The sequence below is a fragment of the Oenanthe melanoleuca genome, chromosome 25 (genome assembly GCF_029582105.1).
Source record: "Oenanthe melanoleuca isolate GR-GAL-2019-014 chromosome 25, OMel1.0, whole genome shotgun sequence".
NCBI classification, from domain to species: domain Eukaryota; kingdom Metazoa; phylum Chordata; class Aves; order Passeriformes; family Muscicapidae; genus Oenanthe; species Oenanthe melanoleuca.
This window is the reverse complement of record NC_079358.1, coordinates 3,854,789-3,867,496: the sequence shown is the minus strand read 5'-3', so window position 1 is coordinate 3,867,496 and position 12,708 is coordinate 3,854,789. Positions and strand designations below refer to the sequence as shown.

Below are 12,708 nucleotides of genomic sequence, written 5' to 3'. Positions count from 1 at the left end.
CAGGGATCTCTGCTTCGTACGACTCCCCAGACTCTGCAAAAAAAAAAACAAACTCCCAAGGCAAGAGATTTTAACTGCTGGGAATGGAGCCCCCTCACAGCAGTGGTTCCAGTGACCCCACATGTCCCCATTTGAGTCCCCACACTCTGCAGCTGCACAGTCAGACCAGGTTTCCTCACTTCATCCCCAGGTTTCCCATAGTAGAGCCTCAGGTGTCTCATTCCACAAAGCCATTTATTCAAGGTGCAGTAACACAGGAACAGCTCGAGCTGCTGCATCCCAGCAGGGCACTGAACAAAGGACTCTGTGCTCAGGTCATTTTTCTTGCCATTTCCCCTTTTTCATTCACATTTTCTGCCCTTTTCCCCTCAAATTTCCCACCATTTTTCCTCTCAGATTTCCCTCCCATCTGTCCCCTCACATTTCCTGTTATTTTTGGCCTCATCTTTCCTAGCTGTTTTCTCCTTATCTTTTGCACCCACTTTTCCTCCTCTTTTCCCTCTTTTTCTCCTGATGTTTTATGTCCTTTTCCCCCTCAAGTTTCCTGTTCTTTTCTCCCATCACACTATGCCATTTCCCCCCCTCTCATTTCTTGCCATTTTGTCCCCTCACGTTTCCTGCCATTTGTTCCCCCTCACACTTCCTGTCCTTCTGTCCCATTACATTTGCCATCATTTTTTTCCCTGATGTTTCCCACCTTTTTTTCCCTTCTGTTTCACACCCTTTCTTTCTCTCATTTCCCATCCTTTTCGTTCAAGTTTCCTGTCCTTTTTTGCCTTCCGTTTCCCACCATTTTTGTCCCCAGGTTTCTTGCCCTTTTTCCCTGCTGTTGTTTCCCACTCTTTTTTTCCCTCCTGTTGTTTTCTGTGCTTTTGTCCTCTCACATTTTCCACTGCTTTTCCTCCTCATGTTCCCCACCATTTTGTGCCCTCATGTTCACCAACCATTCCTCCTTACATTTCCCACCTGAAATTCTCACTGTTCTTCCTCAAGTTGCTCTGCTACCTTTACCATAAATGTTTCTATATTGCTTCAAAAATGTTGCACTATACTCGTGTATAGAGCTACTTGTGGTGCAGTCATCAACCTTTCCGTAATAAAGTTTAAATAGATTATTTTATTTCAAAACCTAAGATACCTCTAATACGTATAGTATATATTCATAATATATATAATTCATATACATGAGATAATATATATTACCCATATTATTTACTCATATAATTATATGTAACTATATATATTTATAATCAATGTAATTTATACATTTTGCTTACTAGTATGAATTATATATATAAAGTAATTAAGGTTCTAGAATTAAATATAGTTCAGAAGGGTTTGTGGCTGGGCTTGGATCCAGCCACACTGACTTCTCTCTGAGGATTTTAAACAGCCAGGTCCAAGCACCCAGGATCCTTCTCTCTGGCCTGCAATCTTTCAAATTCTGTGGCAGAAGCAGAGTCCATGTGAGCCCCCGTGTCTGCACACAAGGGGCCATCACAAGGCCTGGAAAGATGAGCAGATACATCGGGGACATGTAGCCACGTGTGAGCAGGGATAAAGCCCACTGCAGCTTCTCTTACCTTCCTGCTGACAGATGAACTTGAAGTGGGTGTAGAGGCCATCCAGAGCCACAAAGCAGCCTTTTCTGTCTTGAATGACTTGAAAAGATGGCCCAGCAGCTTCCCCAGGACAGGGATCTGGATCTCTCCACAGGCAGCACCTCTGTCCTCATTTGGACCAGCCTGGGGGAGGCAGGCAGGAGAGCAGAAGGGCTGAGGGCAGGCAGCTCAGCCTTGCAGCAGGAGCCAGAAGGGGACTGGCCGTGACCCAGGGTTATTCTAGACACCTCACACCATGCTCAGGGGCTGTGGGGAATGGGTCCCTACTGTCAGGGCAATGGTGGAGTCAGCAGTCACAGAAATGCTGGGCTGCACCTTGAGAAGGAGCTTAGAAAGCCAGGGCATCCTTTCACACCCCACGATTCAGCAGGTGCTTGAGTTTGTGTCCCTGGCACGCCTGATGTGAAGGTCCCTCTGCTCAGCAGCACCAGCAGCACAGTGTACGCAGGGAGAATCTTGATCTTCGCTGCTTTTTTAGAAACCTCAAGATCAAGTTGGTCTGAGCCGCCAGGCAACGGATGGAGGCATCCTTCTCTCTCTCTTGCAGTGTGTCAAGTTCTGGAACATAAAGAGAGCCCAGATGAGCCCCTGTATGTGCAGAGACCCCCTCGGCTCCCCCAGGCCCTGGCTCCCCACTCACTCAGGACGACCTCAGCCAGGGTGTCCTCGCTCTGCTCTCCCAGGTGCCGCGCAGCCAGCCCTGGGCACAGAGCTCCATCAGCCCCTGCTCCCCAGTGTCCATCCAGCAGCGTGCTCCCTGCCCTGCCTGACCCTCTCAGCAGCCCGGGGTGGCTCTGGGCGAGGCAGCCACCAAAGCCACTCACAGCGGGCACGGGGAGGCCAAGCCCTGCCCGTGGCAGCCCCGGGGCTGGGGGGGGACGGGGCCAGGCTGCCCCAAGAGGGACCTGGGACTCACCAATGAACCTGAGGGCCGCCTCTCGCATGGGGGCCTGAGGGCTCAGCAGGTAGGGCTGGCTGTCCCACACGAACCGTTCAGCCCTGCTGCTGTCCTTGGCCAGCTGAGAGGGCACAGGGGTGCAGGCATTCCTAAGAGGCTCCCAGCTGGCCAGAGCAGCCCCTCCTGCCAGCACCCCTGTGCCCCAGAGCCCTCCCTCGTGCTGGGGCCATGCAGGGGACAAGGGCCTGGAGGAGGCTGCTGTTCTTGACAGGGGCAAGGGTGCAGCTCCAGGCTTTGGGCCCTGGGCCGCAGCAGCCCAGGACAGGCCCAGCTGCAGAGCTCCCAGCCCCAGCACGGTGTGGTGGGCAGTCCTCGCCCAGCCTGGGGCTTGTCCTCACCAAGCACTCGCCCATCCTCCATGTCTGCTCTGTCAGCACCAGGTGCTTCAGCTCTTTCCACTTGAGGAGCTCTGCTATAGCCAGGATGGCTTCCTTGGAGGCCTGCAGGACAGAAGCTGGGAGGTGGCACCAAGGCCTGTGGAAGGAGACCTCGCCACGATGCCCGGGATCCCCTGGGGGTGTCAACCTCCCCTCTCTGGGACACTGCTCAGCCTGGACATCGGTACCTTGGCCACGCCAGGGGCCTGGTCACTCATGTGAAGGATGAGCCGGACCAGGGCCTTCCACGAGTTTCTTCTCATGACCTTCTTGTCCCTCCACACCATTTTGCCCAGCAGGTCTCTGAAGAGGCAGATGGAGCGCTCCCGTACACACTCTTCCTTCTGGTAGGGAGGAGGAAAGCTGAGCTTCACACACAGCAGCTCCCTGCCTGTGGCCAGGAGGGGCCGAGCTGAGGTGGCCGAGGCAAGGGGCGATGCTGCAGGGTCCCAGCCCAGAGCGGGCAGGAGCAGCTCTGGGCTGCAAGGCCCAGAATCCATCCCAGGAGAGCCCAGGGGAGCAGGACCTGCTCCCAGTGCTTTCCCAGGGCTGAGCTGCAGGACAGCTGTCATTGCCCAGGCTCCCACATCAGCCTTACCGCATCAAAGAGGTGCAAGAGACTATGCACCACCTTCACAGCCATGGGGCTGGCCTCACTCTTCTTCAGCTGCCCCAGCACGTTTCCGCAGGCGTCCATGGCCATCACTGAAATGTCCCAAGACTGATCCCAAAGGAATTTCAGCAGTTCGGGCAGGAGGCCCTTCATTATTCTTGCCTGTGAAAAAGACAGTTTCCATTCCGTGAGAACTTCTGTGGCTGTTCGGTCCCTAGGCAGCCACCAGGCCACACCATGGCAGGCAGGGCATTTGGAGCAGTCAACCCAGCACCCGACTCACAGCCCAGGCCAAGCCAGCACCTCTCCTGAGACCTCAGACTGCAGGTGCCACACATCTGTCCCTGACTGCAGCCTGCTCACCGTCTCGGCTCTCTCCGACAGCGTCACCAGGGCCCTGAGCACCAGAGGGACCATTTCCCTTCTTGGAGAGCTCCGAAGACTCAAGTTCTTGTACAATGGACGCACTTTGTCTTCCAGCACATCACCATAAGCCAGCATCTGGAAGAAAGCAGAAAAGAGCACGGGCAGAGGTGGCAGGGCTCCCCTGGCACAACTGCGGGCAAGGGCATGTGGGCTTTTCTGGATGACTCACAGACAAGAAAGTAAGGCAGGACTTCTGCTGTCGAGTGAAGATGTTTTTATGCCAGTCCTGCAGTTGGATATGCAGCTCCTTCAAAACCTTCTCCAGAGTCTGGCGCACAGAGAACATCACCTTCCACAGACAGACTTTGTCACTGCAAGGCAGAGCGCTGTCAGCAAGGCTGCCCCGGCCACTGCAGCACAGCCTGGGCCAGCCCTGCAGGGACCCTGCCCGGGCAGGTGGGCACGGCTGACAGGGTGCTCCCTACGGGGCTGGGAGCAGCGAGCTGGCTCTGGACTGCCTGGCCAGCTTTGGCTGCTGTGGGCCTGGGCTGGCAAGCTGGTAGGATGGAGGGCCCCGCTCCCTTCGGGGGTCCTGCAGTGTTCCTTGGTCTGGCAGACACAGAGTCTCGGGTGCCTCTCCCCTCAGGGAACAAACCCTCTGGGCTCTCAGGGCCAATACCTGAATATTGGGGCAACCTCCAGAGCTGTAGCAATGACCTGCCCAGGCCACTTATTTACCATCAGGGCAAGCAGCGAGTAAAAGCTGTGAGCGGTTGTTGTGTTTTTCTCATCACAGTACTCAAAGAGGTGTCTCACAATCTTTGGCACCTGCAGGGAACACAGTGAGGCTGGTGCTGCCAGTGCAGTGCAGCCGTGTCTTGGGCTGCCCTGCCCATCCCTCTGTCACGACTTAAAGGACACAGTTAACTCATCTCAAAGCACTGCCAAAGAAGGAAGTTCACATAAGATAAGCCACTACACCAGGTGAAGATTGCAAAACGGAAGGCGTTAATTCCAGGCCTGAGCAGAGGTTTGGAATTAGCACACCGGACAAAATGCCACTGTGCAGACTGAGGGAAAAGCACAGACAGCAAGCACAGCAGGACCCCACACCTGGTGAGGCACATGTGGGTTACCTGTCTGGACAAAAATTCCTACCCTGGCAAACTGTGGGAGAAGGAAAGAACTGCTTACAGAAGGTCCAGCAAGGTTGTGTCAACAGCACAGATGCCTTGTGGCTACCCAGGACTTGGACAGATAAAAGTGGCACATTGAGAACACTTGGGGGGATCTGTGCAACTGAGGTCAGAAGGGCCAGTGTGGCACCACAGGGACCTTTGTGCTGGTGACTATCTGTGTTTGTGTGTCTGTCTCTCTTCTCTTTTCCCCTCTTTCTCTCTACATCCCGTTCATTCTTTTATTTAATCCATAGCATTGACCTTGACATATAGTCTTTTTTGCACCTTAACTTTGGTTGAGGCATCTTTTAATGACCAGATCCTGACATTATTTGGGTATCTAAGTGGGACCCTAACACCCTTTCTGCTGCCTCAAGGTGGCTTCAGCAGCGTCACACACCTGGCTTTGGGAGGGAAGGAGGCAGGAACCTGACAGGGCTCAAGGGCAGGGCAATCCAGCCACAGGCCACTTACATCCATCAGCCACAGCTCAGGGGATTCCATGGCCTCCTCCAGAAACTCCATCGGAGCGTTCTTGTCCAGGAGGCTGGAGCGTCCCAAGATCTCGATGGCTGCAAGGACGATGCCTGTCCTCTCAGCAGGCCTGAGGTATCTCCCAAAGGCCTGTGGCAGGAAGGAAGGGACCAGAGGCCAGTGCCAGCCAGTGCCCCGAGGGTGCTGCTTGGCTGGGCAGTGCCAGCAGCCCTGGCCGGAGGTGCCAGGCAGTGCTGGCAGCAGCGCCCACAGTCCCCGTGCAGGGGAGGATGAGGATGGTCCCGGGGCAGGGAGGAGGGCTGGGCTCTCAGGCAAGGGGGGCAGCCCCTGCAGAGACCCAGGGCTCGCTGGTGGCCAGCAGGGCTGGGCAGCTGCTGCTGCTGCTGCCTGGACAACACAGTGTTCCCTGCTCGGGGACAGTGGGAACCCTCTCATCAGGGACAGCCCCACTGGGTCTGTGCCCCTTTGCACATACAAATCACCTGCTGATGCCACAGGTGAGAGGCCCAGCAGGGGGGGGCTCCTTACCTGAACTCTCCCAGTGGTGGGCATATTCAGCAAGGAGGTCATCTCAGATTCCCAGTATGCTGGGGGCTGGGCATGACCCTGTGGCAGTGTGGCACCTAAAAGGAGGAGACAGCAGCATTGGGGACATGGTGGCACCTGCACCAAGCACAACAAGGGGCTGTGGCAAGGCCTAGGAAGACAAGCAGGTGTATCTGGGGATGTGGCCACATGGGGATGCAGCCCACCACAGCTTCTCTTACATTTCTGCCCAGAGACGAATGTCATGAGGGAGCAGAGAGTTTCCACTGCCATTGAGCTGGTTTCTTCTGTCCTGAACAACTTGAAAAACAGATGGCCCAGCAGCTTCCCAAGGACTGGGATCTGGATCTGTCTGCTGGCAGCACTGCTGTTCTCATTTTGAACAGCCTGGCGGAGGCAGGCAGAAGAGAAGAGGAGCTGAGGGTGGGCAGCTCAGCCTGGAGGCATTTGGGGCTCTGGCTGTACCAGGGCATAGGGATGGCCCGGCTGGAGGGCAGCAGGTCCTTACCTGCACAGAGGAAGGGTCAGCCAGCAAATGGCTCAGCAGCCTAACCCTGCCCATGACCCTCTCCTGCACTGCCACTGTGTCAAAGAACAAGTAGTCCAGCAGAACCTGGGAAGAGAGCAGCTGCAGGAGAACCCCACAAGCAGACTCCCACTCCAGCAGCAGCAGCTCGGCCCTGCTCCTCAGACACACTTGCACCGTCCCTCCAGGCTTCCTTATGCCCTGGAGGGTGTCCTGGTTCTGGCTAGGACAAGAGCCAGGAAAAGACTGGACACAACCCTGGGCTCCTTCCCCTCCAGAGAGAGGAACAGCCTCTGACACCCCCACTCTGTGCCCAGGCCTGACCTCCAAGATGTCCTGCAGCATCTCGCTGGTTTTGGAGGCAGGAGAGCTGAGCACCATCACCTCCAGCATGGTGTCCATAGCGTGCAGGGTCTGCAAAGATGACAGAGAGCAGTGGCTGGGATTCTGCTGTCTCTCCTAACTCCAGAAGACTGATCTGAACTACCAGTGTGAGGGGAGGGACACAGGAGCAGGTTTTGTGTTGGGGCAGAGCAGCCAGCATTGCTGGATGCAGCTGGAGCCTGGCAAGGGATGAAGGGATGAGGGTAGGAAAGTGAAGCTAAGACCATGGCCTGCCCTGGATCTTTGGTCCTAAGGCAGCATGGGGTGGCCAGGAGCAGCCCAGCGAGACTGGAAACTCCTCCAGTTCACCCAGCATTTACCTGAGCATAGAGGGACACTTCCAGGCTCTGCATCTCCAGGTTCGGCCGAAGGAAAAAGATGCTGTCAAAGCAGACTCGTAAAAGTTTTCTGCTCTCCAGCACTGTCCCAATGGTGCTGCAAAGAGGGGCCCAGTTGGACACTGGTGCTGGGAGCAGTGCCTCAAGGTCTCCTGCAGCACTGGGGCAGGGCTGCCAGCAGGGCTGGGCAGGTGGGCACACAGCACTGGGCAGGGGTCTGCGGCCCTTGGGCCAGTACCTCAGTCCGGCAAGGGCGAGCATGGCGAGCTGCCGCACCTGGGTACAGATCTCGTACTTGGGCTCCAATTTCAGTAGCACCTGCAGAGCACAGCTGGGCTGGAACCTGGCTGCTGCCAGCACCCACAGCCACCAGAGCTTTGCCCTGCCCAAGTGGAGCCCTCACAGCCTGCTGGGGGTCCCTGCCCCCTTCCCCAGAGCACTGCGTGCCTCCTCACCTCGATCATCTCTCCCAGCTTGTATCTGCTGCAGAAAACATCCACAGCATGGGAGAAGCCACTGTCCTTGGCTGCTCTGCACAGGGTGCAGATGTTGTCAAGGAACTTCAGCTTCAGGTCCTTGTCCTGGAGCTGGGTGACAGACACAACGGGGCAGCGTGAAGTGAGGACACCCAGCCAACAGGACCAGAGCCCTGGGGTGCAGTGCCCTGTGCGAGCAGCTGCTCAGCAGAGCCAGCACCCCTGGCCAGGCACAGCCACCACCCAGTGAGCCATCGGTACCTGGTCGGGGCTGCTGGCAAAGGCCTGGATGAAGTCCATGGCTTCCAGTGCATCAACAGGTACCCAGCTGGCATCTAATGGAGGGGGAGAGAAAGGAGAGCTGCAGAGGGTGCTGTGACAGGACAGAGCAGAGGAAGCAGCAGGAGCTGCAGCCCCTCTGCTATCCCCCTCCTCGGCACAGCCTGTGCCAGGGCTGGTGTCCCACCCCAAGCAGCCCCGGCACTCCGGCGTCACTCCCGCCCCTGCAATCCCCGCTGCCCGTGCGCCAGGGAAACCTGATTCCAGCGTGGCCACCCAGCCCTGCCCAGTCCCGCAGGGCCCCTCACTCACTGGGCTGCAGTGGCTGCAGCGTGGTCAACTCGGGGGGCTCCGCTGCAGAGCTGCTCTCCTGAGGAGCCGCCACCTCCTCCCAGGCCACCTTGGGCTGTCTTGGAGGTCTTTTCTCCATTTTACGTAATAGAGAAAATGTATAAATATCAGTAAGGGGGAAGGTCGGGTGAAATGTCTCTCTCCCTTCTGCAGGGAGAAGAGGTGAGCTGTGCTCGCGGGCTCGTCACGCTCCCGTCCTGTCCCACCGCTGTCCTGCCGGACACTGCAGCCCGGGGCTGCTGCCAGCTCAGCAAAGCCTGGGAGCCGTTGCTGGGGACAGGTGGCCAGGTCACAGGGAGCCCTTTGTGACACCCCGGTTATCCCCGGTATGATGCTCCCGCTGAAACATTCCAAACCACGAGCTGCTCCCTTCTCCCACTCTGCCGCCCCTTCCCTCTGCTGAGAAAAGAACTGCAGGTAAAACAATGAAAGGTCACAGGCTGAGTTAAGAACAATTTACTAAAAGCAGTGTCACGGTGTGACTTGGGTTTGCCAACCTTAATATATTTAATTTCTTTTAGAGACGGGACCCAGGAGTAGAGACAAGGCAGGCTTAAAACTTAGGTACAAGAAGAAATTTATCAATAACACAAAAAAAATATTCAGAATAAGACCCCTAGATTGTTTCCTCCTCCCCTTCATTCAACATTTCTTACCAACAAACATACAGAAAGCACTTCAGTCAGTGATACATTCAAATAATCAGTTCAGTTCACTTAAGAGAGAAAAGTCCCTTTTTGGTTATGGCTTAGGGGACGTCTTCACCTTCACAATCCACATCCGCCCGGGAAAAATATTGCAGATTATGATTTTTCCTCCCATTCTGTCACAGTCCTTTCAGAGCTGTGCAATGGGTTATGTTACACACATGGGGTAGTACTTTTAAAGGCAGGCTGCTGAAAAACAAGATTCTCTTCATCTTCTTCACTATCAAATGTCTCTGTCTCTATTCCAGTCCCAAGACAGAGAGAGCTCCAATTCTCCAAGGCAAAAAGTCATCTCTTTCTCTATTAAATGTCTCTGTTCACATTTCAGTCCCAGAACAGAGAGCTATATTTCTTCAACGCAAAAATAAGGTCTTCTTCTCAAGCATCCAAACCTCCCCAAGTATATTTCACAGTTTAAAGGAATTTTAGTAAAATCACTATCCCCTTAGCCCACAAAAAGGTTTTCAGCTACTTACCAGTTCGCATCTTTTCAATCTCTTCCCACCAGGAACTTTATCTTCATTGCGCTGACTTCTGAAGTCTCCAGGCTTTATTCCTTCCCATTCAGGACAGCTTAGAAAAAATCGAGGATCTTATCCAGGCATGAAGAAGTTACAATTGTATCCAGATCGTGAAGAAGGGAAGGGGGAAGGGAGAGCCTTTGCCGGCTCCCCGATCCCCCCTGCTCGGCCATGCCCGTGGAGAGGGGAGCTCCGGGCCGCGCGGGGCCATGCGGTCAGGGAGGGGGGCCGGGACCATGCGGCCGGGCCGGGCCCCCGCAGAGCCGGGGCCGGGGTCCCAAGCCGGGCCCCCAGCAGAGCCGGGGTGCCGAGCTGGGCCCCCCCCCGCGGAGCCGGGGCACCGGGCCGGACTCCAGGCCGAGCCCAGAGCCGGGCCGCAGCCCCCGGCCGGGGACCACCACCCCCGGAGACCGGAAGCCGAAAGAGACAGAGCAAAGCTGATCCACTGTGATTTGTGAACGCGAAATAACTTTTCATTGGTTTTCCAAGCTGTCCATCACCAAATCACCTCTCTGATTGGTGCCAGCGGCTCACAGGGGAAGCTCCCAGAGACGGGAGAGCCCCTCCCACTTCCCAGCTTCAGGGGGTCCTGCTCTGAGGTGAATCCGCCTCTCCCGCCAAGCGCGTGAAACCAGCACAAGCAGCAATGAAACAAAGCCAGAGCCCTGATCTGCCGAACCTTATGGACGACAAAGGAGACCAAGGCCTGTGGTGACAGCGAGGGGGATGGACATGGAGACACCCAGCAGGAGTGGACGGTTCGAGAGGAAAAGAGGCAGGAGGGAAACATGAGGGGACAAAAGGACAGGATTGGGAGGGGGGAAATCAGTGGGATTTGTGAGGGAAAAAGGCATGAAACATGAGGGGGAAAAGGGTGGAAAGCATGAGATAAAAATGGGAAATGTGAGGGGACAAAAGGGCAGGAAATGTGACGGGACCAAACACCCGGGAACGTGAGGGGAGAAAAATGCAGCAAACATGAAGGGAGGAAAGGGACAGTAAACCTGAGAGAAGAAAAGTCGGGAAATGGAAGGCAATAAAGGACAGTAAACTTGAGCGAAAACGACGGGAAATGAGAGGAAGAAAGTGTGCAAAACAAGTGGAGAAAAGGTGGAAAATGTGAGGGAAAAAATGATGGCAAATGTGATGGCATGGAAGGACAAGAAATGTGAGAGGGAAAAATGGTGAGAAACGAGAGGGAAGAAAAGGGCAGGAAATGTGAGGGGGGAAAGAGAAGGAATTGGGAGGAAAAGTAGGTGTGAAATGTGATGGGGGAAAGGCAGGAAACATGAGGCCAAAATGGTGGGAAATGAGGGGACAGAAATGTGGGAAGTGTGAGAGGAAAAGCAGTGGGAAACTGTGATGGGTTGATGCTGGCCAAACATCAGTGCACCCACAAAAATAATTTACTCATTTTCCTCTGCTCTAGTTAAGCAAAGGAGGGGGAGAGAAAACTCATGGGGTTTTCTGTAATGAGATAAGGATTACCTGAGGGTAAATTCCCTTTTCCGAGAATTTGGATGATCAAAGGAAGAATTGGAAGGATTAAAAGCTCTGGAGCCATTTCCGTCTTGTTTTAAATAATTTCTGATTTATGCTCCTTGAAATAAAGGTAAAATGTCTCCTCACAAAACTAAAAACTTATTCAAACAGGGAAAGAAAATAAATTCCATGGAAATTACAACCAACAATCCATTACTAATTCCCCTTATAAAGGACCAAAATCCCAATTATAATTCAGATTTAGGAGTGAGCAGATTGTTTAATTAGTTCAATTAAGGCAACATTGAAATTAACATTAAATGCTCATTAACAACTTCACTTGAAACCACCCACAAATAGCAGGAATTTCTATTGAGGCAAAAAAAAATTCCAGCCTGGAATCATTCCCCGGGGAATATCAATAACAAACCCCCAGCTCAGTTTTCTCCCAAATACCCTCATCGTGGATATTTCTACTCCAGCCAGACTTGCCTGAACAGCCAGATCCAGAATATCCATGTTGAATTCCACGTGGATTAGGGAATTGAGGAATTTTTGTATTCCCTGGACACGGATCTTTTCCACACCTGCAAGGGAACAGACTCCAGGAATCCCTGCATGAAACCCTACAAGTTCTGAAAAGGGACTTTGACCACAAAAGTTTTTTTCCCTCAGGAGCAACATTCCAGCCAATCTCGACAGGCTGGATCCAGAAATTCCAAAGGTTCCATTTGTGGCATGCCTTGATCCAAAGGGCAGCAGGAAAAGGTTTCAAATCTTCAGCACCTGTGCAGGGCAGCTCCTTTTCCAGCCTGGTTTTCCCACAGTTCAGGATAAAAATTGGGAATACACAACGCAGAGACGAGGTGGGAATTCACAGATATCGAAAAATTGTGGGATTTAGATCTTTAAAGTTCCAAAATTTTCCAGGTTTGTTTATTCCTGCACCAGTTTTGTTTCTTGATTAGGGAGAGGGAGGAAGTCAGGTTGGGCAGGGAGCTGGAAAATAATTTGATTTATGAGATTCCTGCCCTTCAAGACTAATGAACAAGCCAAAATTCTGGGATTTGTGGTGATTCCAGGTGGGATCAAACACAGTCAGGACCCAAAACCAAGGAGGTTTCCAGGGAATCCAGGACTGGGTTTGCTTGGATAAATGTCGTGGTTTATCACCTCCTGGAATTCCACAGACACTCCCAATCCACGGAAAATCAGGGCTGGTTTCTCCTGGAGATTTTCTCTCTCTCCACGCCAGGGACCATCCTGTAAATCCATGGGATTCATGGAATGTTCCAGATGGAAGACTGAAACCAGCTGTTTTCTGACTACTTGTGGGGTTTTTCCCCAAAAATATTCCAATCATATTTTTTTGGGAAAATTGTGCCTTGGCCTCACTGCCCTCACAGGGAGGAATTTCTTCCAGGTGTGGAGCCTTTTCCTCCTTTTTTCCACTGGGTTTTTTTTTTGTTTGTTTGTTTGTTTTTTGTTT

The 12,708-nt window shown here is 53.6% G+C and overlaps 1 protein-coding gene across 3 annotated transcripts; it reads right to left on the bottom strand.

Moving 5' to 3' along the window:
* Positions 1–1,254: 1,254 nt before the first annotated feature.
* Positions 1,255–12,481, bottom strand: LOC130262716 (uncharacterized). 3 transcript variants are annotated; one of them, XM_056510111.1, is made up of 21 exons: positions 11,226–12,481; positions 8,471–9,789; positions 8,141–8,214; positions 7,859–7,990; positions 7,642–7,721; positions 7,386–7,500; positions 7,006–7,095; positions 6,664–6,768; positions 6,377–6,542; positions 6,138–6,232; positions 5,589–5,738; positions 4,616–4,764; positions 4,166–4,307; positions 3,934–4,071; positions 3,556–3,732; positions 3,146–3,301; positions 2,919–3,020; positions 2,539–2,641; positions 2,263–2,322; positions 1,584–2,180; positions 1,255–1,444 (listed from the first exon to the last, which is right to left on the bottom strand). In XM_056510111.1, exons 2-20 carry the CDS (start codon positions 8,586–8,588, stop codon positions 2,041–2,043), a joined length of 2,292 nt encoding a protein of 763 aa, XP_056366086.1. In that variant the 5' UTR covers positions 8,589–9,789; positions 11,226–12,481; the 3' UTR covers positions 1,255–1,444; positions 1,584–2,040. The 3 variants fall into 3 exon arrangements, with proteins under 3 accessions (XP_056366086.1, XP_056366088.1, XP_056366087.1); XM_056510113.1 differs by lacking the exon at positions 11,226–12,481 and having other exon boundaries at positions 8,471–8,582; positions 9,693–9,767; XM_056510112.1 differs by lacking the exon at positions 11,226–12,481 and having other exon boundaries at positions 1,584–1,745; positions 1,890–2,180; positions 8,471–9,064.
* Positions 12,482–12,708: the final 227 nt, after the last annotated feature.